Source organism: Chionomys nivalis, chromosome X, assembly GCF_950005125.1.
Source record: "Chionomys nivalis chromosome X, mChiNiv1.1, whole genome shotgun sequence".
Classification (NCBI taxonomy): Eukaryota; Metazoa; Chordata; class Mammalia; order Rodentia; family Cricetidae; genus Chionomys; species Chionomys nivalis.
The window spans coordinates 130,986,351-131,010,623 of record NC_080112.1 but is presented as its reverse complement, the minus strand read 5'-3'; the positions used below and the strand labels follow the sequence as shown (position 1 = coordinate 131,010,623).

The 24,273-nt window shown below is 41.8% G+C and overlaps 1 protein-coding gene across 1 annotated transcript; it reads right to left on the bottom strand.

Moving 5' to 3' along the window:
- Positions 1-28: 28 nt before the first annotated feature.
- On the bottom strand, positions 29-24,273 carry Zrsr2 (zinc finger CCCH-type, RNA binding motif and serine/arginine rich 2). Its single transcript, XM_057760562.1, has 11 exons — positions 24,180-24,273; positions 23,783-23,862; positions 21,723-21,804; positions 19,368-19,476; positions 18,376-18,462; positions 14,909-14,947; positions 14,090-14,208; positions 10,089-10,302; positions 5,652-5,707; positions 4,832-4,941; positions 29-2,694 (listed from the first exon to the last, which is right to left on the bottom strand). The coding sequence occupies exons 1-11, from the start codon at positions 24,266-24,268 to the stop codon at positions 2,180-2,182; spliced, it is 1,500 nt and encodes a 499-aa protein (XP_057616545.1). The 5' UTR covers positions 24,269-24,273; the 3' UTR covers positions 29-2,179.

Sequence of the window (24,273 nt, the reverse complement as noted above, 5' to 3'; positions counted from 1 at the left end):
GGTTCTGCTTTTTCGATACAGTGCTGACAATCCCTCTCATATCCCACTCCCTGCACTGGAATGTGATAGTGCTTGCAGACACACACAAAAACGGCAAGAGTCAAGAAATTTCCATGTACATCAAGCTCATTAAAAAAAAATCACATGAATTCTATGCTATCAAGAACTTACAACACATTTATTTTCAATTAATAAATGCCACTTTTAAAACGTTGGTACAATTGCCTTCTATATGCTTTCTGATTTAGCAACTCAGATTACTCCAGATAATCAAATAATATCCAAATGATGAATCCTCACCTCCTACATGAGGAAGTGCTAGCACATGCAACAGACTAATTTGCTGACTGTGCTGCCTAGTGTAAGCAACAAGTAATCTTCCAGTTACAACAGTAATATGGTTATGGGGCCTTCTGCTACTACGAATAGAAACTGCTACATTCTAAGCCTGAGGTAAAATGAAGTTGAAACAGTCATCTGTAGATTTAAAGGGCTTTTGTGAGTGCAGCTGTTCACTGAAAAGCCTGTGGGCTTCTGTCAGTAATGTGGAGTTGAGTGGTAAGTGGTTTAGCACAGACACTCAGGCACCCGATCATTAGAGTAAATGTAAGCTCAAAGTCAGGGGGTAATGATGTAGTCAGAGGTTTTCTGAACTTCCCCTGCAGTCTGTACTGGCCAGTTAATATTTGGGGGGAAGGTAATCACCTGGTCAGTTGTCTTCATTTTCCATCATGATCTAAGAATATTTAGCTTTACCACCGGGGATGTGCCTCAGTGGTAGAGCCCTTGCCTACCATGCTGGAAGCCTCAACATCACACATACAAAACAATCTTTACATAATCGTGGCTGAAGTTTGAACAGTATTTTAAAAATAGCGAATTTACTTAAAACTATTCAGCATTAATGAACCTAGTGAACCTAGTCCATCATTTTTAGTGTGAAGCAGGCATTTAGAATCAAAACAAGTTACATTTTCTTAAACATTTTTAACATTTTGTGCCTTTTTTTCCTTTCCTAAAAAGAGGCTGAGCCCTCATCACTCGGCCCCCCAATTGCAGGGATTACTGGCATAAGCCACTGCACGCAACCTATATGCATCTTTAATGAATTCTCAAATGTCAGAGTGTTAAATACCACGTGACTGAATCTCAAGGTCCAAAGCGCAACAGTGAAAGCCTGAGAGGAGAGCATCTTGGGAACGCTAGGGATATTATACATGATCCTACATTCAGTTCTCCGCTGATCACTCTTCTGTGATTATTATACCAGGACTGTTTGAAAGTGCATGGAGTCAGTAGTGACTCTAATTTTCTGGGTAATAACAAAATGCCTGTATATAAAGAACTTTCACAACACACTACTGAAAAAAGATATACACCACAACAGCCCCCAGGTGAAGGACAAACAAATCTAAGAGGATCATCGTTAAACATCCAACAATAGGGATACTGTCAAATAAATGTAGATGTATTATTCTCTATGTGGTAAGTAAAAATAAGAGTTATGGGACTACAGAATCAGGATTGATGAAATGAGACAATTAAGTGAAAAACATATTAGCCATATGTGACCTTTGAGTTAAAATATAGTGTGTTGGGCTGGAGAGATGGTTCAATGATACTCTTCCAGAGGACCTGAGTTCGATTCCCAGCACCCAAATGGCAGCTCACAACCATCTATAACTCCAGTCCAAGGGATCTGACACCATCTTCTGGCCTCCGTGGGCACTAGGCACACAATTAGTGCACAGGAATACATGTTAGCAAAATGCCCATTTGCATAAACCAAAAGTAAAGGGTATGGACACTTAAGAATAACAAGGTGGGCTAGCAAGATGGCTCAAAGGGTAAAGATATTTGGTGAGAAAGCCTCATGACCTCAGTTCAATCCCTGGATCTCACTGTGTAACTGACCCCTGAAAATTGTCCTCTGACCTCCATACTTGTGATACATTTACACAGAGAAAAAGAGAAAAATACAGAAAACGAAAAAATACTAAAGCATTACTCCAATGTTAACTGATGCTCTCAAAGTTAGGATTACAAGTAATTTCATGTTATTATAAATACAATTTATCAAAAAGTATGATTTACATCATAGTATTTAGCTAGCCTTGTCAAATTATACAGGTAAGTAGCTGCCATAGAAAGACAGATTGATATTTAAAAACAACCAAGTTTATTTAGATTTGGGACTCTGGGTGGTTTTGTCTCTACTACCTGACTTTCTCCTACCATGACTCCTGGACCTTGATGAGCTCCGGCTCCGACTCCTACTTCGGCTCCTACTTCGACTCCGGCTCCTGCGGCTCCTGCGGCTCTGGCTCCAGGGGCCTGGACTGTGATCCCTCCTTCTTCCTCTGCTCAGTGAAGGGCGCCTCTCACGACTTTTTGTCACATGTCTGTGAGACTTCTTTCCCCTGTGAGTACTACTGCTCTTCCTGTCAGATTCACCGTTTCTCTTGTAGGAGAGTTCTGGACTCAGGCTCCTTCGTCTTCTTGACCTGCTGTAGTAATCATCATAGTGGCTGGTCCTTTCCCTCCTCTCCAAATTCTTACTGAAGTAGGAGCTTGTCCAATCTGAAGACAGGTAGATGTCTCTATTAGCTTCCCTAAATTCATTGTTGGGATTTCTGAACACGTGAAGAAAGTTGCAGTGTTTTCCTCTTGGACACTGCTGTACTTCAAATAAGCCTGTGAGGGCGAGTGAAGAGGCAGTGATTATCACTATGCATTACTGTAAGTCATTCTTCTGAAAGCAGATGAGTTTCTCAAGTCTGGGTGTGTCTGCACTGTTTCTTATAGTGTACCATGTAGATAAACTGATGCCCTCATTTGCTGCCTATGATTGCAAGAACACTCAAATGCTACAAGGTACCCTAAAAAGGTCACCAACTAGTTTTAATTAACCAGAACATCTGTGCAACTGAACGCATGGTGACATCATCCACTGACTCAAGAACTGGATTTTGCAATCCATATATTAGCAGTTATAAATAAGACTCCTAGTTTGGAGGTTTCAAAGTCATACTCAAGGATATCACTGGACTCACACTGCACCTTGAGGAACTAACAAAACTAAGTGCCTAAAAAAATACACTGCCATCTTGTTTATCTGCCCAACCCTTAAACTTAGGGTAATGGTGGTTCTTGTTTTTAAATCCCAAACACATACACATTTTCCCAACACAGGGTGTAGCCCTGGCTGTCCTGGAACTTACTCTGCAGACCAGGCTGGCCTCAAACACAGAGATCTACCTGCCTCTGCCTCCTGAGTGCTGGGATTAAAGATGTGCACCACCATCATCCAGCTTTTTTACTTATTTTTAAATTTTTTTTTTTTTTTTTTTTTTTTGGTTTTTCGAGACAGGGTTTCTCTGTAGCTTTGGTGCCTGTCCTGGAACTAGCTCTTGTAGACCAGGCTGGTCTCAAACTCAGAGATCCGCCTGCCTCTGCCTCCCGAGTGCTGGGATTAAAGGCATGCGCCACCACCGCCCGGCTATTTTTAAATTTTTAAGGCTTATTTTATATATATGACTGTTTTGCCTGCACTTATATATGTGAACCATATACATGCCTGCTACCCATGGAGTCAGAAGCTGTCAGAATCCCTAGAACAGGAGTTACAGCCAGTGATGAGCCAATATGTAAGTGCTGGGAACTGAACCTGGATCCTCTATAAGAACAAGTGGTCTTAACCACTGAGCCATCTCTGTAACCCCTGCTTTTTGATAGCTGTCACATTAATTAACCAATTAATTATTTAAGAAAAGGTCTCACTATATAAAGCCCATGCTGGCCTTGAACTCACAATCCTGTCTTGGCTTATTCCAATTTTGGAATCGAAAACGACATCATCCATGCCCATCGTAATTTGTTTTTAATGACAGCATTTATTAAGAAAGGGCTGCTAAAGAATTAGACAATTAGACTTGCAGCCGGGCGGTGGTGGCGCACGCCTTTAATCCCAGCACTCAGGAGGCAGAGGCAGGCGGATCTCTGTGAGTTCAAGACCAGCCTGGTCTACAAGAGCTAGTTCCAGGACAGGCTCCAAAACCACAGAGAAACCCTGTCTCGAAAAAACCAAAAAAAAAAAAAAAAAAAAAAAAGAATTAGACTTGCTTGATACAAAGCACCTGAGAAGCACACCCCTGAGTTAAGAGAACTCTGTGTCTCTTCGCCTGCAGAACTTCCACACTTCTTTGGCTAAGCATGCTTTTAGAAGGCGGAACGTGGTGAAAGCTTCAAAGCGGCTGGTAACTCTCAGCAGTGCTGAATCATTTCCTGGTTTGGCTGCTGAGCTCAGATGAGTCACTGGAACTGAGAGCACCCAATGTACAACTTAAGTGATCCACACCTACTAACGGTCTCAAATGCACAAGAGCATGACTTCAAGTAACGTAGGAAGTGTTAGCCACGGGTAATGTTTGTGGTGTTGATGGTGAAAGATTCCTTAGGGATCAAGACTGAAGCAGCCAGCTCAAGTGAGGAGAACTAATGAATAGGAGAAACGCCTTGGAAAGTGCAGTGCGGATAATGTGGGGTCTTTAGTTTAGACACTGCACTGTCACACAGAGAAGCCACGACTGGGGGTCTGAAGACTGAGAATCAAGCCGCAATTCTGTCACCAATATATTGTGACCTCAGTCATTCCAACCGTATAGTGGCCTGTACAGATCTAAACTATGGTGTCCTTTATATAACCACTCTGCTCATCTGTACTATGAGACAAAAACTGTACTTCATCCCTTTAAAACATTGTTTTCTTCCTATGAAGATTCCTTTGTATAGTGCAGCAGTGGGGGAGGGGTGTCACTACATTGGCTTTTACCACAAATCGCCATTTTCCACCGGGTCACTGGGCAGAATTCGCACTGAAGCTGTCGTCCTGCATACCATCGTCCATTAAAAAGAGAAAAAGCTGCTTGACAGTCTTCTTCCCTTGGAAGCAAAAATCAAAGGTTGTGCTTTTAATTCTCATAGGTAGAGCAAACCTATTCTGAATTAGCCCTCTTGTCCATTTACTGTAGGGCTACCAACTTCAGGTCTTGTACTGCCTAGGAAGTCTTCAGAGTACTCAGGTTCCCACAGCCTAGTTTATTCAGGGACCTTTGTCATTAACCCCCTGAAAGGTTTGGTCATAAGGAAAGTGGCTGGTGTCAAAGCTTCTTAATCTGCAAGATTAGACCATTAAATCTGCAGAACACTCGCTTCTCAGCTAGGACTGCTATTCTTATTACAATGGTTAATTAAAACCATCAGCCATGGTACCTCTTAGAGAAATGAGAATACATCCAGGAATGATACAGGAACTACATTGCTAGCTGGTCAAATGCAGACTATTTGGAGTTTTAACCCCTTGTACCTTAGGTATTTTCGACTCTATTCTAATTAGCCCCTTTTCACTTTGTATTTTAGTTGTGAGAATTATAAAATATATATAAAACCATATTTATAAAAGAATCAAAACTACTTAAGTATACAAAAAATGAAAAAGTATTTTCAAAACTTGGCTATTTCACCATAAGCTCTTCATATTGACATTTTGAAAAGTACCATGTATAGGGAAGCTATATATTCAGCAACATCAAAAGAACATAATACCATAACTATGATGAAACATCAAGATGCATGATGTTTATAATACTTACGACTGGTACTGAACATACACATTGCCGCGCAGATGAGGTTCCAAGTTGCAGCTGACCTAAGGAACAAAGAATGATGTTAACAAAATAAAGTTTCCAAAAGAAGCCAACTATCAAATGCATCTTGTCCAAGCTTAGCCCCTCGGAAGAGTCCACGTAGACTAACACATTCGCTTATCAACTCAAGGCATATCTAAGCACCTAACAACATTGCAGACCTTATCAACTCAAGGCATATCTAAACACCTAACAACATTGATGAGACCTTAACTGCCTCATCTCCACTGAGCCTTGTCTGTCATTTTTAAACCCTAAAAGTACGAAATGCTTTATAGATATATAAAAACAGAGTACCGGAAACATGGTTCCGCAGTTAAAAGCATTTGTTAGGTGGGGGCATGGGATGTTTCTGTCTGGAATACATATGTATATTATATGTGTAGATTTCTAAGACAAATGTACACATTTAGGCATACATAAATTATGTATGTGCCAGATAGGGAAAATACATCGTATACACAAATATATAAATATATACTAACCAAAATGGTATATATAATAATTATACATACTGATTCAGGTGAGTCCAATATATAGCCTCCTGTGAGCCACATGTTGACAGTTATGAACGTGGAAAAACACAAAAATCACAGTTCAATAAATCCTTTTGTTTTTGTTTTGTAACTCGATTGCAGTTCTCAGGCATGAACTCTGTAGATGACATTATGTCACAATGTCAAAGGTCTAGACACACTTGCTGGTACTGGTTTGTACCTTTGAAATTTTTTAACTTTGTTTTTGAGACAGGGTCTCTACATAATCCTGGCTGTCCTGAAACTTACTATGGAGACCAGGCTGGTCTCAAATTGACAGAGATCTACCTGCCTCTGCCTCTCAAGTGCTGGGATTAAAGGCAAGCTCCACCATGCCTAGCTCTACATTTTTTATATAGATGGTATTTTTATTCTTTTTCAAAGTATCAAAACAAGCTTAATGATTCAACTACTGTATACTAGCTATATCAAATCACATTTCTGAATCTACTCATGACTATGCAAAGTGCTTCCACTCTCCCCCTCACAAAGTTGTCTCTGTAGGTATAAAACCTCTACAGTCTTCGTCAACAAAAGCATGCTAATTTATAGATCCCTAATTCGCTAGGCAGTGCACAAGCTGCTCTGAGATGCAGCTGTACTAAGTCCTCTGCCCAATCGTGAAATTAATACAATTTATACCATGCAGGTGTGAAGAATATCTCATTTTCATGTGTTGCCCCTACTATAAGTACGGTTAAACAATTGATCATTGCCTTCAATTGTATAAAATGATATATAATCCTACCATGCCGGATGGTGGTGCATGCCTTTAATCCCAGCACTTGGGATGCAAACGCAGTTGAATCTCTGAGTTTTGAGGCCAGTCTGGTCTACATAGATAGTTCCAGAACAGCCAAGGCTATACAAAGAAACCCTGTTTTAAAAAAAACAGAAAAACAAAACAAAAATTCCTACTAGTGTTTAGCTTTTATCTTCATAATGAAGCTACAATGTTTTGTTTCAGGGTGTTGTCATTAGAACATCCAAAGGGAGACAAGACTCCTACTCGATTTGTAACACCATCTTTAGAAAGAAGAATAAAGGGCCTTAGGAGTCTATGTCAACCATGTCTAGGGATCTTAAAATTTACTTAATCTAGTCAGGCTTGGTGGCACATGCCTAAAATCCCAGTAATAGCAAAGTGGAGGCAGGTCAAGACCAGCCTGAGCTGCAAAAATAAAAAGTGGTACAGCACTGTTGCCCAGCATGTACAAGATCCTAGGTTCAATCCTCAGAGCCATGTAATGACAATATTAATAATTTAGTTCCATGGTTTCCAAAGAGCCATTGATTTTCCATAATGAATTTGATGTTCTGATCATTTCTGTACCACAAATTTCCTAAACAAGTTTCTTTTCATTTGTAACAGTCAATGGGATTAGTATGACCCCTATCATCCTGTTTGCTTTCGAGAAAAAAAAGTTATGGTGAGCGGATGCAGCCTGTTACACGTAATAACGCAACTTCCAGGACATTGAGCCTATAATTCGTGATCCTAGAGAAGCTAAATAAGAAGGTGAACCCAAAGAAAAACATACAGTCATCCTCCTGGATATTAACCTTCATCAGGCGATGAAAGGAGACAGAGACAGAGTCCCACATTGGAGCACCGGACTGAAATCCCAAGGCCCAAATCAGGAGCAGAAGGAGAGCACGAGCAAGGAACTCAGGACTGCGAGGGGTGCACCCACACACTAAGAGAATGGGGATGATCTTTCGGGAACTCACCAAGGCCAGCTGGACTGGGTCTGAATAAGCATGGGATAAAACCAGACTCACTGAACATAGCAGACAATAAGGACTACTGAGAAGTCAAGAACAATGGCACTGGGTTTTGATCCTACTGCACGTACCGGCTTTGTGGGAGCCTAAGCAGTTTGGATGCTCACCTTACTAGACCTGGAAGGAGGTGGGAGTCCTTGGACTTCCCACAGGGCAGGGAACCCTGACTGCTCTTAGGGCTGATGAAGGAGGGGGACTTGATTGGGGGAGGGGGAGGGAAATGGGAGGCGGTGGCGGGGAGGAAGCAGAAATCTTTAATAAATAAAAATAAAGAATTAAAATATTAAAAATAAAAATAAAAGAAACAGCATAAGAAAAAGTCACCTAAAGATCAAAAATTCACAGAGAATCTGCAAACTCTGCTATTGTATTGTCTTTGATTGTTTGACTGCTGAGGAAGGAGCAACAGCTGCTAAAAGACATTTGATTATAAATGCTGCTGGATTAATCCAAAAAAAAATAAATAACGCAACTTCCACTAACCTCCCTGAAACCCACTAGCCTACCCCACTGTGCTAGGGACAGAACCCAGAGCCTTATACATGCTAGGTAAGCACTCTATGACTGAGCTACCAATCTGAAGTTCTGAATACAATTTCACCATTACCACTTCACAGAAGCAGTAAGATCCAGAGGGCCGTATGAGAAACCACTGCTGTAAGCCAATCTCACTGTTGAGAGGCACACAGAGATAAAAAGACATCTGAAGAGCAAACAAACTTGTTTCCACGTGAAACGCGGCAGACGTGACCACACACTTCCATTTCAGTGGGTATCGTTTGCTCTTAGTGGGCACATGCCACAGAAATAAAAGTTTAGAGAAAAAGTTTAACTTGTTTTACACTTCTATTTGTATGTGCATGCTGTGCTCATGTGTGAATGTGCAGGGCAGAGGAGAGTCTGCAAGAAGCAGTTCTCTCTTTCCACCATGTGGCTCTCGGAGACTGAATTCGGGTTATCAGGCCTGGTGGCAAGTGCCTTTATTCGCTGAGTCATCTTGCCAGCTCCAGAGGAAAACACATTTCTTTTAACTAATTTAAATTTAATTAAAAAAAAAAGCCTACACTCCTCCCCCGTTTAATCCCCCTATTCTAGTTGCCCTTTTTCTCTTTATAACACTATGTTTTATTTCCCCTTATTTGGAACACAAATTTTAAAGAATGTATTTTCAATCTGTAAATTGTAATCTCAGATTTCTTATGTTTATGACGCTTTATTATTCCAACTCTATACCTCATTTCTGTAGTTGTTTTGTTTTGTTTTTTGTTTAGTTTTTTTGAGATAGGGTTTCTGTGTTGCTTTGGAGCCTGTCCTGGAACTAGTTCTTACAGACCAGGCTGGTCTCGAACTCAGAGATCCGCCTGCCTCTGCTTCCTGGGTGCTGGGATTAAAGGCGTGCACCACCACTGCCCAGCTTAAACCTCATTTCTGACAGCAAGAAAAAAATCCTACAGCTTTATTCCTACTTTTCTCCAAAACAAGGGACATTTCCTTTGTCCTTATATAACATAGTCATTCAGGTTCAGATATGATCAAATCAAGATAAGCAGGAGGCCTATGCATTGGGGTTCCCTCATAGTGTCCCAGGAAGAGCAGCAGCCAGACCTCACCTTACTGAGTGAAACTGAATGACAGTGTATATAACATTGTGCTAGGTGAGGCACTGAAAGGAGAGGAAGGGAACCATGTCCATTGCAGACAGCAGCTAAGTGAAGGCTTGCATGGCTAGGTAAGCAGGCCTGACAATCAAGTCAAACTGCTGGACAGAGTTACATCACAAAGGCACTGAAGAAGGGTCCTTTCCGACCCAGACTCTACCATTCCAACAACGTGCTAGCACAGGTGAATGACTTCCTGTGGTATTTACATGGCATTGGCCAGAGTGGGGTGAAAGGGAAGAGACTAGAGTGGCATTTACAAACTGCTGGCATGCTCAGCCCCAGGCCAGGCATATATTGGCACATGACTCCAGCCAGGCTAACAGCCTGAGCCCTAGCTCTGCTCTGTATTATAGGATATTTTATGGGAAGGTGTGCCTGGCCCCTTCCCAACCTGTGCGCACCTTAAACTGAACCACTTTTCCCACGTTCTTGAACTCTGGCAAGACATCGTGGTAGAAGTCTAGGAACTGCTGGTAGGTCTCTTCCTCACTGTATTCCAGGCTTGAATCGGGGTCATAGTCATCCCTCCTGCACTGTTCCATTCCAAATGTTGTAAACATGCTCTTAATAAGCAAGGTGGGACTTGACGTGGGGAAGTTGTGTTTACGTGAACACCTGCGGAAGAAAGCAAGCAAATTCACTTGTCCAATAACTAACAGTCACATTAAAAACTTACCATAAACTCTGAGATCAAGAATCAAGTAACGTGGTTGTTCAGACTCAACTGTGAGATAATGAACACTGCTTGGATATCCAGTTACAGCACCCAAGAAAACTGTCCTAAGACTGTTTCTCACTGAAATAAAAGATTGAGAATGGTTTCTAAGGTCATATGCCATTCAGGAGCCTTTGACTATATTCGGAACAATTTCTCCATGGTGAACCATAGGAAAAGGAGGTCCAATAGTGTAACAGACTGCAGTGACGGGAATCAGAAGCTGCATGGGAGACTCAAGGTGAGAGTTAGCAATATGATTTTGCTTGTACACAATTTTCAACTGATTTACATACTTAGGGAATACAGTAACCTGGACCAGTGAGGCAGCTCGGTAGGTAAAAATACTTGTTGCATAAAGCCTGATGATCTGGATCTGATCCCTGGATCTACTTATCCTCCCTCCTCCCTCTGTCTCTGCCTCACACACACACAAAATAGTAATAATAATTAAAACATTGTTTAAACTGGGCAGTTTTAATCCCAACACTCAGGAAGCAGAGGTAGGCAAATCTCTGTGAGTTCTACGACAACTTATTCTGCATAGCAAGATGATCCAGCCTCTCCACCAAAGGGAAGCACTACAGTCTATCTGTATGAAAGGACAGCACTGACTTTCATAACCACTAGCTATGCAGTTCTATGCACCTCAGCACTTGACAATGCAAATAACTATGTTGTTCTCACACTCTGACAGTGTGATGGTAAAATCTCATGTGCCTTATGACAATGGTAAGAAGCAGTCACAAACTAATCTGACTACAGCCTGAATTTTTTTGAACGACTATCAGAGATGAAATCTGACAGGCCACTTCCTTTTCCACAAGGGATTATCTGTCCAGCATTCATAAAAATATTTAATACACCTATCCTCTCACATCCAACAGGGGAATCCTAAATCTGGCTTCCACGGGCCTTAAATCTCAAGGAAATTAGAGACACATCACAAACCTTAAAGGCAGCTTGGCTCAACTACCCATGCGAATGTGAACTAAAGTCGGGGCTCATTCATCTCCGGAAGGCCATCTGTCCAGCATCTTGCTTTAGTAGGAGTGGTTTTATGTAGATCATTATTTATTTACTGTGTGAAAGTTACAGCAACACTAATAGGAGTCCGTTATCTCCTTTCACGACGTAGATCCAGAGATCGACTTAAGGTCCCCAGGCTTGGCAGCAAGCACCTTGACCCACTGAGCCATCTCACTGGCTCATAAGCAGATCATGGTTTACTATTGCTTTTTGAGACTGAATTTAGAAAAAAAAAAAATGTTCCTAAGGTACCAAAGGGAGGGCAGCCTCCTTCCCTCAGTTCCGCAGATCTGCAAAAGGAGCCTTTCTACCTCTTACCAGACTCTGAACCCTTTCCCAGATATTCTGGCCATTCACAATTCCAGCCATCAAATCCAGTATCTAAAGGCTCCTCAAAACTAGAGTTACCCTAGCCTCTGAAATCCCGATTCACTCAATTTGAGGTGAGACAGACTGATTTTGTTAACCCTTTTTCCTTTTTAACTTGATTTCATTATGTGTCCAGGGTTGAGAACTACTATTCTCTTTTAATTTTAAAAAGATTTTAACATTATTTATGTGTACTTGTGGGGGGTATGCATGAGTACAGGTGCCTGCTGAGGTCAAAGAACAGTGTCAGATCCCCTGGAGCTTGAGTCCTAAGACACTGATGTGGGCTGTGGGAACTGAACTCGGGTCCTCGGAAAAAGCAGTACCTGTTCTTAACTTCCAAGCCATCTCTCCAGCCCAAAACTATTATTCTTGAAAACTAAAAGATAAATGGGACACAGTGGCACACAATTGTAATCTCAGCAGTTAGGAGGTGGCGGCAGGATGAGCAGTAGTCCAAAACCAGTCTTAGCTACAAAGAGTGTTCAAAGCCAGCCTGGGCTCTATGAGACTATCTCAAAAAACCAAATGATTACTGGGTGTGGTGGCACATACACAGGAAAACCTAAAAAATAAAAATAAATAAAAGCCTGGCAGTGGTGGTGCACGCCTTTTATCCCAGTACTTGGGAGGCAGAGGCAGGTGGATCTCTGTGAGTTCAAGGCCAGCCTGGTCTACAAGAGTTAGTTCCAGGTCAGGCTCCAAAGCTACAGAGAAAACCCTGTCTCGAAAAACCAAAAAAGGAAAGACAAAGATTAAGATTATACCTTTTCTTCCACAGAACAGGTATACAGAAACTAGACTATGCCTCAGACAGAGTTGCTTACTGTTAGAAAGTATTTGCTGCTTCTTCTTCTTCTTCTTCTCCTTCTCCTCCTCCTCCTCCTCCTCCTCCTCCTCCTTCTTCTTCTTTTTTTTCGGTTTTTCAAGACAAGAGTTTCTCTGTGTAGCCCTGGAACTAGCTCTTGTAGACCAGGCTGGCCTCAAACTCACAGAGATCTGCCTGCCTCTGCCTCCCAAGTGCTGGGATTAAAGGTGTGTGCCACCATCGCCCAGCTTGCTTACTTTGAATTATGTAGTCATCATCATTACCTGGCATATAGTAGGCTTCAACTATGTGCTAAATGACTAAAGACATCAATACTTCCATGTGTCTTATCATAAAAAATAAAAAGTAAGAGGGCAGGAAACATAAATACATCAGAAAATGGCAACAGTAACAACAAAAAATATGAACAATGAAAATTCATGAGCCATGCAGGCATCCCTATGTGTTCCCCATGCCCATCCCATTTAAGGAGTCTCAGTGTCCTCAAAAAGCTATGTTTCATCTTCATTTCATATGAAGAAATGAGGATGTAAAGCTTAACTTTCCCACTGGCCCCAAATGCCAGTATTTGAACCCAAAGGGTCTGTTCATGTTGACAATGACCGTGAAGTCTATTTACTACAACCCTACCTTTCACACATGTCCCTAAACACACGCCCAACTGGAGAAGACTACCTGAGGCCCAGTTTATCCTTGAAAAGATATTTCTGGCTACTCTAATCACTTCCAACATGTAATTTTCCCCATCCAAGTTGTCCTCTGAGGACTCATGGAAGTTGGTTTCTCATAGAAGAAACCAAGAAGTAAACAGTCTTCCTTAAGTCTCACTGGGCATATAAGCCATACTTAAAAGGCAGGCCCCACGTCCACCAGTAGATGGTTAACACAAAACAAACTCAGTAGTATTTTGGAAGTTTTTTTTTTCTTTTTGTCTCATAATGCTTTGTCTAGGCATCTTTTACTATGCAGGCCTTTTGCTTATATATTATGGTTTCTGGTTTTGTGTTTTTATAGGATTTCTGTGCATGAGAATGTGTATCTCTATATCTGTATCTGCTTTTTTCCCCTCTGGCTCTTTTTTTTCTGTTATTTTGTACTATTCTGGTTTGTTGTTATTTACTTTTTAGATGTCTGTCTGTTTTCTAATGAGAGAAAGAAAGGGTGTAGATTCTGGTGAGTGAAGAGGTAGGGAAAGATCCAGGAGGATCTGGGGGAGGAAAAGTCATGATCAGAATGTTATTATATAAAGAAAATCTTGTTTTCAATTTAAAAAAAGGAAAAGAAAAAGGTCTTCCTATGGCTGTGGAATACAAAGGATCCACTCTGTTAAACCTATCAAGTAGGCAGGGCAAGGAGGCACCACATACCTTATGGAGAACATTTCACGCTGAAGCCTATGCCTCTTCCAAAACTCCGACACTTTCCATCATTTCATTCTGACACAAAGCAAAATCCATTACCTATCGCCAAATCTGCAAGCTCCCGTTTTAGTGTAGAATGGACAATTGGCTCGATCTTTCTCCAGTACTCTTACATCCGTGGGCGGTTCTGGGTTCTGCCAGGTGCCACCATTCTCCAACTGTTAAAAATAATCATGACTTAACTGATGATGTAAAAGCCCATCAAAGACTTGTTTGTCCAAATAGTCAAATATTTTAATCAAGAAGAAAAATGCTTTCATATATAAACATGTATAGTTAAATTACAATAAAATCTTAATGGCAATTGTTAGAAACATGAGCTATACTTCTTTCTTGGCTCCCAGTCATTTTCCTTGATTGGGGGTTACTTAATGTTACTAGATACAGTCATGAAGGTCTTCTTTCTATCCATCTATTCTGAAAGGGCCCATGGTCATAAGGAGCCACCAGAGAGAAGTACAATTACTTTGAATCAAGGTGTGTAAACCAACCATTTGGGGTCGGTAGTATGTGATTTAACTTACATACATTTTTAGAACTTAATACAAGTATAGCCCATGGGGTGATGCAATACCATCATCAATCGTCTTCTATTGTTATATAACTGCAAGGTTACAAAAGTGATTCTAGGTATACAGAAGTAATCCAAACAAAATACCACAAAACTCATGTTTTTGGAACTATTATTGTTCCTAATGAAATATCAATTGATCTCAAAATCTTTAAGGTGGTGTCTCTCCATGTAGCCCAGGCTAGCCTCAAACTTGTCATTCTCCTGCTTCAGCCTCCCCAGGGGTAGATGACTGGAACGTGCACCTCTACCTATCTCAAAGTCTTAATGAAAGGTTGTGAAAATACCTCATTTTCAGCCTGATCCAGCATCTTCTGCACAGCTTCCTATAAGTGGTGCAAACATAGAACTAATGAAAACCAGGATGTCAGGTAAGTCATGTCCGGTTTCTCTAGTTATGAATCTCATATATGACAACCCACACATGAACACACATACAAAAGGCTTCTGATTCTGATTTCCTTTCTAAGCATATATCGCCCTAAAAAGCTTTCAAAAGATATATAGCTTAGAATTTTTATTCAAATACAAAATTTGAATAGAGCACATTGCAAATATTTAAGTCATAATAGCTTCAGTAACATATCTGTACATAAATACCAAGTTCTAGCTCTTGAGATATCAATGACTATATTTTAAAAGTTAGGTTAAACATCACAATTATTTAACAGAAGCAAAAATATGACATGGTGAGTAGTATTAGGATTTAAGAGAAATCTCAAACCTTTAGTAAGATAAAGGAAGTCCAACGAGGTAGCAATAAATCTCTAAGTAGTTGGATTTAAATACATATAGTCAGGTACCTTAGTGCCTTAAAACCATATATACAACTGTGTTTAGCTGCTTACTTGGTAAGTCTGCCTGGTCCTGGCAACTTAAAAGTCATTGAAGCAGTCAAGTATGGTGGCACAGGCCTTTGATTCTAGCCATGAGAGGCAGAGGCCGCTGAAGCTCAGGGTTCTATGCCAGCCTGGTCTACAGAGTGAGTTCCAGAATGGTCGGGGCTACAAAGAGAAACTCTATCTCGAAAAACCAAACCACGCCAATCAACAACAAAAAAAAACCAAGAAGAACAAACCAAGTCATCATAGTTGAATGTGATCAAAACAGGTTCTTTTGGCTTTGGTTTGGCTGAGGGTTGGAAATCAAACTCAAGGCTTTACTTTCGTCAGTAAGTCCCTCAACAGACCTCTAGATTTCCACCTATGCACCCTCATCCTCCAAACCTAAACATCCCCAGTCATTGGCACTGCCATTTTCCCATTTGTTTAGAAAAACAAACAAAAACGACACCTAAAACATGACTTCTGCTCCTTTTCCTTCTCCCTGTCATGCATTTTGCCATCTAGTCAGCCCTGTTAACTATGTGCGCGTCTGTCCGAAGCTCGGTTCTCATTGGAGCCACCGTTATCTCCGGCCCACTGTAACCGGTCATCCTATTTCCTCTTTGGCCCCTGTTCTTTGTAGAGAAATTGGGGTGTTCTGTTGGAGATGACATTACTAACAGGATGAAGTCACCCCTTGTTTAAAAGCCCTCATCATAGTATGGTAAATAAAACCTAACTTTTAAATCTAAGAGGCTCGTGATCCTCCTGCCTCCGCCTCCTTCAGCAAATCCCAAAGGGGGGTGACACCAACACAGTAACCTGGGCTCAAATAACCTGGGCACAGAGACTGACCCGGCAAGCACGGGGCCTGCTTGGGTCTTCACCAGGACTTCTGCGCCATGTTATGGATGTTAGCTTGGTGTTTTTGTGGGACTGCCAACAGTGGGAGCCGGTGTACCTCTGACTCTTTTGCCTGCTCCTAGGACTCTCTTCCACCTACTGGGTTGCCTTGTCCAGCCTGGATGAGGGCTTTTGCCTTGTCTTATTGTATCTTGTTTTGCCCTCTTTGACTCTTGTCTCTTGGAGGCCTGTTCTTCCTGTTCTTCTCTGAAGAGGAAACAGAAGGGTCTGGGGAGAGGGGGAGTAAAGGGAGGGGAGACTGGTCTAGTTGTATTGAGAGAAGAATTTGTTTTTAATTTTAAAAAAACCTAAGAGGCCCTGCATGATCTGCCCCTTCTGATCCTCTCTACTTTCTCCTAGGGCTCACCCAGTCTCCTGTGCTCTCTTAAGTTTCAGGTGCCCCCAGGTTTCTTCCTCCCATTATCCCTACACTCGAGTGCTAATGATCTCAAACACCACTTCCACAGAGATTTCCTTGGCCAGGTAATCCAAGTAAGTATCTTGACCCCCATTATTCCACTATCCTTTCTTTCTTTACAGAGCCTACTGTTCTTAAAATGTGTTTTGCTGACCGCCCTCTGCTCCTCCCATCTAGAAAAGGTCACTCTAGGAGAGCCAAGACTGTGCTTTTCACTGACTGTCTCTGTCCACCCATGCAGTGTCCGGCACGCAAAGAAACACACATGGCACATTCCTTTATATGTGCTTTATATATGGATTTCATTTTACCCATTTCTTAACCAGGCTCCCTTTAAAACAAAAGCATTTAGAAGAAGCCTTAGCTTTTAACTGATCCATGAAAGTTGAAGAATATTCTACTGTTAAAACAGGACTTGGTTCATCTCTGTAAAGTACTGACAATCTAAACAATTGTGTCCCTAACATCCCCATCTGGATATTGCCTCATCTGGAAGGCAGTGCCCAAACAAGGGTGCCAACACCCTGTACTGCTATCTTTCCATGACACGTATATATATCTCTTCCCATTCTAAGATGAGTGACTACGGAATATCATGCCATTCAAATTTGGTGATGCTAAAGAAAAAAAGGAATAAAGAATATCCTCAAGAATCAGTCAAGGCAAGATGAGCCGTGTTATATTTGAAAGAAATACACTGTTGAAGGCCAGCAGGAAAACAAACCCATAAAATGTACACAAGATATGCAAATACAATACAGAATTTCCTTTTTTGTAAGCAATAGTGGGGGTTATTAAGGAAAGGTTTTTAACAAAGATTTAAGCATAAGCATTAAGAGAAACATGTAAGAAAAGGACAGTAGCATTATGTCCTAGAGTGCGCACAGGTTTCTCAAACAGAAGGTCCCTTGGAATTTCTTAAATGACTGCCATTTGCTTTGACAACAAAGTTAGATAGAACAGCAGATGCAATGACAAAGCTATTTAATTCCTTAATGTCTAACATCCTGATTCTATTAAACTAACTCTTGCTGAGATGCCATTAGCTGTTAGGTTGCATATGAGTTAAGAAAGCATGCAAACTAGTCAAGATACTGTTCTTCTGTGAAGAAGTCAACACATATACAACAGAATCATAGAGAAGTTAACACTTGCTACAGCACGGTACAGAGTGTAGAGCAGGGCCAGATGCCCGGTTTACAGAAACAGTTTACTAGAACACAGCCACATCCATTCATATACATACTATTTCTGTCTGCTTTAGGGTGCACTGGCAGAGCTGGATGTCCACAGAACCAGACAGGCATCACAGCTAAAACATTGACTAGCTGCCCCTTGGGGAAAATGTTTACCCATTTCCAACATAAAAGGTAAGGTAACGTGGGTAAAGGAATCTGCCATTGCACGACCTAAAGAAGAGAAACATATGGGAGCTAGTCTAGAGTATTCCTAACAAAAACTGACACTTTCCAAATGAACAGAGCACAAGCAAAAATTAAAACCAAACCCCAGGCCTGACATGCCCACTGCTGATTCTGCAAGCCCATCACATGCACACGTGCACCCTAAGAAGATACGCAGGGCTCTATCCTCCCACGATAGAAGTCACCTCTCTTTCTCTCTTCTCCTGCTGTCTCTGCTCCTCTTCCTCTCGTTCTTTTCTCTGCTGCTCTTCCCATTCTGCTTTTAACTTTCTCTTTAAAGGAAAAAAAGAGAAAGTCATTTTTTAACTCATGCTTAAAAACACATAGCTTACAGAGTAAATGGCTGAAAATTTTTAGAAACAGTGGTCATTGAAAAAGAGACAATATCAGTTTTTTTCTAAATGTTAACACATGTAGCTCCGTTTTTGTTTACACGATTTTGAGGCCAGAGCCCAAGGCCATGCACATGCTGGGCTAGAGCTCTGCCACAGAGTTATATCCCCAACTACAAGAAAACAACTTCCTTTTTTCTTTTTTCTTTTTGATTTGTTTTGGTTTGGTTTGGTTTTGCTTTGTTTCAAGACAGGGTTTCTCTGTTTAACAACCCTACCTGTCCTGGAACTAGCTCTTATAGACCAGGCTGGCCTCGAACTCACAGAGATCCGCCTGCCTCTGCCTCCCAAGTGCTGGGATTAAAGGCGTGTGCTGGAGATTTTATTTGTGTGTGTGTCCCTGTGAACATATGTGCATGTGAGGGTACACATGCAGCAGCCAAAACAGAGCACGGAATCCCCTGGAGCTCAACTTAAGACAGTTAGTTGTGAGCCACCACATGGGTGGTGAAACAAACCCAGGTCCTCTGGAAGAGCAGCCAGTGAGGGCCCTTAACCACTGAGCCATCTCTCCAGCCCCATAAATAACAACTCTAATGTGTATTGGTGTCATGCCTGCATGTATCTGCACCATGTGCATGCCTGGTGCCCCAAAGTCCAGAAGATCCCCCAGAACTGGACTTCTGGATGGTTGTGAGCCACCTTGAGGGTGCTGGAAATCCAACCCAAGTCGTTTAGAAGAACCAGTGCTCTCAACAACTGAGCCATCTGTCCTAATAAACAGCTCTTTACGAGACTTACTTCAGTTAAGTACTTACTCAGTTAGCGGCTATTTAATACTCTACCTCTTGTTCTTCTTTCCGTTTTCGAGCTGCCTCTTCTTTTTTCTTCTTTGCGCGGAATTCCTCTTGTGCCTTCTCTTCCCTCCGTAACCATTCTTCATGCAGTCTTTGCCTGTTAATATAAAGATGTAGTCAGTAAAAACAATTGGAATTTCTAGAATGTATCAAAGACAGAAAACCAAAATACAACATGAAAATCTTAAGGTATTTTCTGTAAAGCAGTGAGGAGGCATGGCCTTTGGGAAAGCAACTATCTTCCTGGAGAGAAATAAGTGACAATTACTATTCCCTTTCAATAGCATTTATGGCTGTGACATCTTTTCTTCCTGTAAGAAAGTAACAGTGACTTTATCTCAGGAAAACATCTCAAAGCAACATCTATATGGATTTCCACATTCATATGGTATTATTCTTCCTGGTCTATGCTTTCTTTGCCCACTACCATTACTAATTCCTCCTCCTCTTTTTATTTTTATGTTTGTTTTGGTTTTTTTGAGACAGAGTCTCTCTATGTAGCCCTGGCAGTCCTAGAACTCACTATGTAGACCACGCTGGCCTGAGACTCAACGATTTGCCGGCCTCTGTCTCCTCAGTGCTAAAATTAAAGGTGTTCACCACAACTGGCTAAATCTACATTTACTAATTTACTTTTATAACTTTTCAACTTGTCTTAAAACTTTCATTTGTATGTGTATGAACATTTGCTGGCATCTAAAGATCAGTATCACATGCATGCCTGAGGGGCCAAAAGAAAGCATCAGATACCCTGGAACGGAAATTACAGATGACTGTGTGCCAGTGGATGCTGGGAACAAACCTGAGTCAAAGTAAGTGCTCTGACTCACTGAGTCTTCTCTCCAGCTCCCTTAAAACTTTTAAGACATGCTCACAACTCATAGTGGCACTTACCCCCCTCCCCAGCACTTTAAAGAGTCGAAGGCAAATCACAGGAATCCCTTAACTCTATGGAATAGAAACTCAACGGTTATAGAGAAAGATGCCAGGATTTTTAACACTGTAACGATGAAACTGACTTTTTAAAGGCACAGAATAGCCAGAAGGTACATGTCGATGATCCTAACAACTGAGAGGCTGAAACAGGATTACAAATTCTAGGCTAATTTGGGCTTACATAGCGAGACCCTAGCCCCCCATAAAACAAACAACACCCTTTCCCCCAAAAAGATAATGTTACCATAAATTGATACGTCCCAGACATTCAAGAGCACAAGCTTCTCATTTAAAATCTTCATTGTCAATGTGAGTAGATTTGGAATCATCTAGGAAATGCTGCTCTGGGCATACCTGTGAGGGAGTTCCCGGGAGTATTAACTGAGAAGGGAAGACTCACCCTAAGTATGAACCCATCTTATAGACTGCGGTTCCTGGCTGAGTATGAACCCCTATCTTATAGACTGCGGTTCCTGGCTAATAAGGGAAAGAGGAAAAAAGGTAGAGTGCTCACTCCCTGACTAAAAGAGACAACTGGAGCCAGGTTGTGATGGCGTATGCCTTTAATCTCAGCACTTGGGCAACAGAGGTTACCCTGATCTACAGAGTAGCCAGTTCCAAGACAGCCAGGGCTACACAGTGAAACCCTGTCTTGAAAAAACAAAAACTATAAAAATAAAAATAAGAAAAAATAGACAATTGGAACAGCTGTTTCTCATTCCTACCGCCACAGCAAGAGCAGTTACCATACCTTCCCCAGTCTGATGAACTACAGAGGACTATAGATTATGAATAAAGAATTATACTACATTCATATAACACACAGTGTTATTAGAATTAGGTTTTTGTGTCAACACTAAAATATAAATATGTTTACTTACCAATTAGAAAAGCAATGAAAGTTGGGTAGTGGCGGCACATGTTTTTAATCCTACCACTTAGGAGGCAGAGGCAGGAGGATCTCTGTGACTCTGTAGCCAGTGTGGTCTACAAAGTGAGTCTGAGGACAGCCAGGGCTGTTAAACAGAGAAACACTGTCTCGAAAAACAAAAAGAAAAGAAAAGCAGAGCAATGACTAATACTTCCACTAAAATCAAACCAAAAAACAAAAACAAAACAAAAAACAAAAACAAAACAAAACAAAAAAACAGTATGATGGCAAGAGCCAGTAATTTCAGCATTCGGGAGGCTAAGGCAGGAAGGGGAGACCAGCCTGGAAAAGAATAACAAAATAGAAAGAAAGGGAAAAAAGACAAAAAAACATCTAATTTTAGCCTGTCAGCTAGAGATTTCGTTTATAAGAGGTATTTTTTACAGAATTTTATACAGAAAACCTTTTCTAGCTGGTAAAGATGGATAATTACAATAACCCAACAGTTGACTTTAAGTGTTTCAGTTAGTCCTGACCTCTCTTCCTCCATCAGCCTTTCTTCTTCCAATCGTTTTTCTTCAGCAATAGGATCTTCTTCCTCCTCGTTCTGTGCCAATTCTGTAGAAATTCACGTTTTATTAAACTGAGTCTTTATTCATGGAAAATGCATAAATCTCTAACCTTTACGATGACGGTAAAAACCTAAAATTAAGGCAGTACCATGCACCTTTTATCCCAGCACTCAGGAGGCAGAAGCAAACAGGTGTCTGAATTTGAGGCCAGCTTCATCTACACAGTAAGTTCCAGGGTTACAGATCCTACCTCCAAAATGTTTTAAAAATACTTAAAAGGGACAGTATTTTCATACTGGGAATGGACCCTTCTTTCTCTGGAAGAACAGTCAGCGGTTTTTTTTTTTTTTTTAAAAAAAGAAACAAAACTTTTGTCCTTTCATACCTAACCCTCCTTTCAATCCTCCCAGTCCCTCCCCTGCACCTCCCCTCCCTCCCTCCAATCCTCCCAGTCCCTCCCCTGCACCTCCCCTCCCTCCCTCCCTCCCTCCCTCCCTCCCTCCCTCCCTCCCTCCCTCCAATCCTCCCAGTCCCTCCCCTGCACCTCCCCTCCCTCCCTCCAATCCTCCCAGTCCCTTCCCTGCACCTCCCCTCTTCACCAGATCAACTCCTGAGTTCCTTCAATTAAAAAAGAGCAGGCCTCCCAGGGATAGCCACCAAACAAGAGAGGACTTTTCTGTGTAGGCCAGGCTGGTCTCAAATTCAGAGATCTGTTGGGGAAGGCTGCTTGTTCATTTCCTGGCCGCCCAGACCCCCGAAATAATTACACAGAAATCTGTATTAATTGCTATACTGTTTGGCTAATACCTTAAGCATATTTCTGGCTAACTCTTATATCTTATATTAACCCATTTCTATTAATCTGTGTATTACCAAGTGGCTGTGGCTTATTGGCAAGGTTCCAGTGCCTATATATCCTGCAGGCGGTTATATGGATTCCCTCTGACTCCGCCCACTCTCTCTATATATCTTTTCCAGCCTGGCTATATTCTGTTAAGCCACTGGCCGGAAGCAGATTCTTTTATTCACTAACCATAAAAGCAATACATATACAGAAGAACTGCCCACACCAGAGATCCCCCTGCCTCTGCTCTCAAGTGCTGGGATTAAAAGCATGCAGCACTAGCTGTAGTCAGTGTTCTTAACCATCACTCCAGCCCCACGTTACTTTTTTAAATCAGTGGTTCCATAATGATACTCAGGCTGTGCAAAGAGTTCAGAAAAAAAAACTACTTAACCATTTGGCAAATTTATATGAAGCATGAATATTTAAATGTCCTATTTTTTTCAACTTCTGTACATTGTTATATTTTCAAAATAAAAACGTGGTAAAATAGTTCCAGTAGAAGAAAACTTTATATCTTCTATTCAAAATTTAAATTTGAAGGTAGGGGAGGCAGTGACAATGGAGACAAAGTAAGCTTAAGAAATTTAACAGCTCATCTTCAGGCTTAAAGGAAAAGGATTTTGTCATCAATATTAACAATTTACCGCTGTTTTTCTTTTCATCCTTGACATTACATCCTGTCTCTCCTGGGCTAGTTCTTTCTCAAGGACTGTTAAGCACGGCCTCTGTGGTATGACTGGCAGCCATAACCTAGAACTGCTGTGTGATTTCAACCCTATCGCCTGCATTTATACGTACTGATTTTTACAAATCTACTAAATTTATAAACCTAAATCATAAATATCAGGTTCTGTCACTTGAAAGCCAAACAGCATGGTGGCTAGCTGCACAGATGGCTTTCCACCTCGGGTCTGTGCAGGAAACAGGAGGAGCAATTGCAAGGGCTGGGGATGCCATGCCTAGCACGCAGCAAACAATCAGAGGCAACCTGGCATGGTGGCCGCACTCCTGTCACCCCAGAACTGGGGAGAGGGAGGCAGGAGAATCAGAAGTTGTCATCCTCGGCTATACAGCGAATTTTAAAGCCAACCTATTCGAGGCCATAGCTCAAGCAGGGGTGGGAGTGGGGCGGTGGAGGGGGGAATTTCATACCCAGAAGAAAGAACATTTTTCTTACCTGCATCTCTCAATCGGGCGAGCTCCTGTCGCCGTTTTTTCCGTTTCTCCTTCTGCCGAGCAGCCCTAGACTTCTTATGGCTGGAAGATTGGAAAACACACACGCATGGTGTGAGCCACGGCGCACAGAGCGCAGCACCCTCAGCTCCGGGTCTGCCAAGGACAGCACTCGGAGGCGGAGGACGCAGGCGGGCTTCCCATGCTGCCATCCCGACTCCCGCCGTTCAATTCTCCCATCCCCGACAGCAGACGTCCTCCATCTTCTCCCCTCCTCGCCTCCCCCAAACCACAGCTGCCCAGTACAGTCAGGGATTCTGGGCAAAAGCAGATTAATAATCGTCCCCACGCGCGGCGGCGGCCTAGGTCGCCTCAGTTCGTCATCGTTTGCTGTGCTATACCTCATTTTCACTGGAAGCTCAGTCGGCTCCAACGTCGCCATGTTACCGCCTTCTCCTTTCCCACAGCAAGGTCTGAGCGGAAGTAGCATCACGG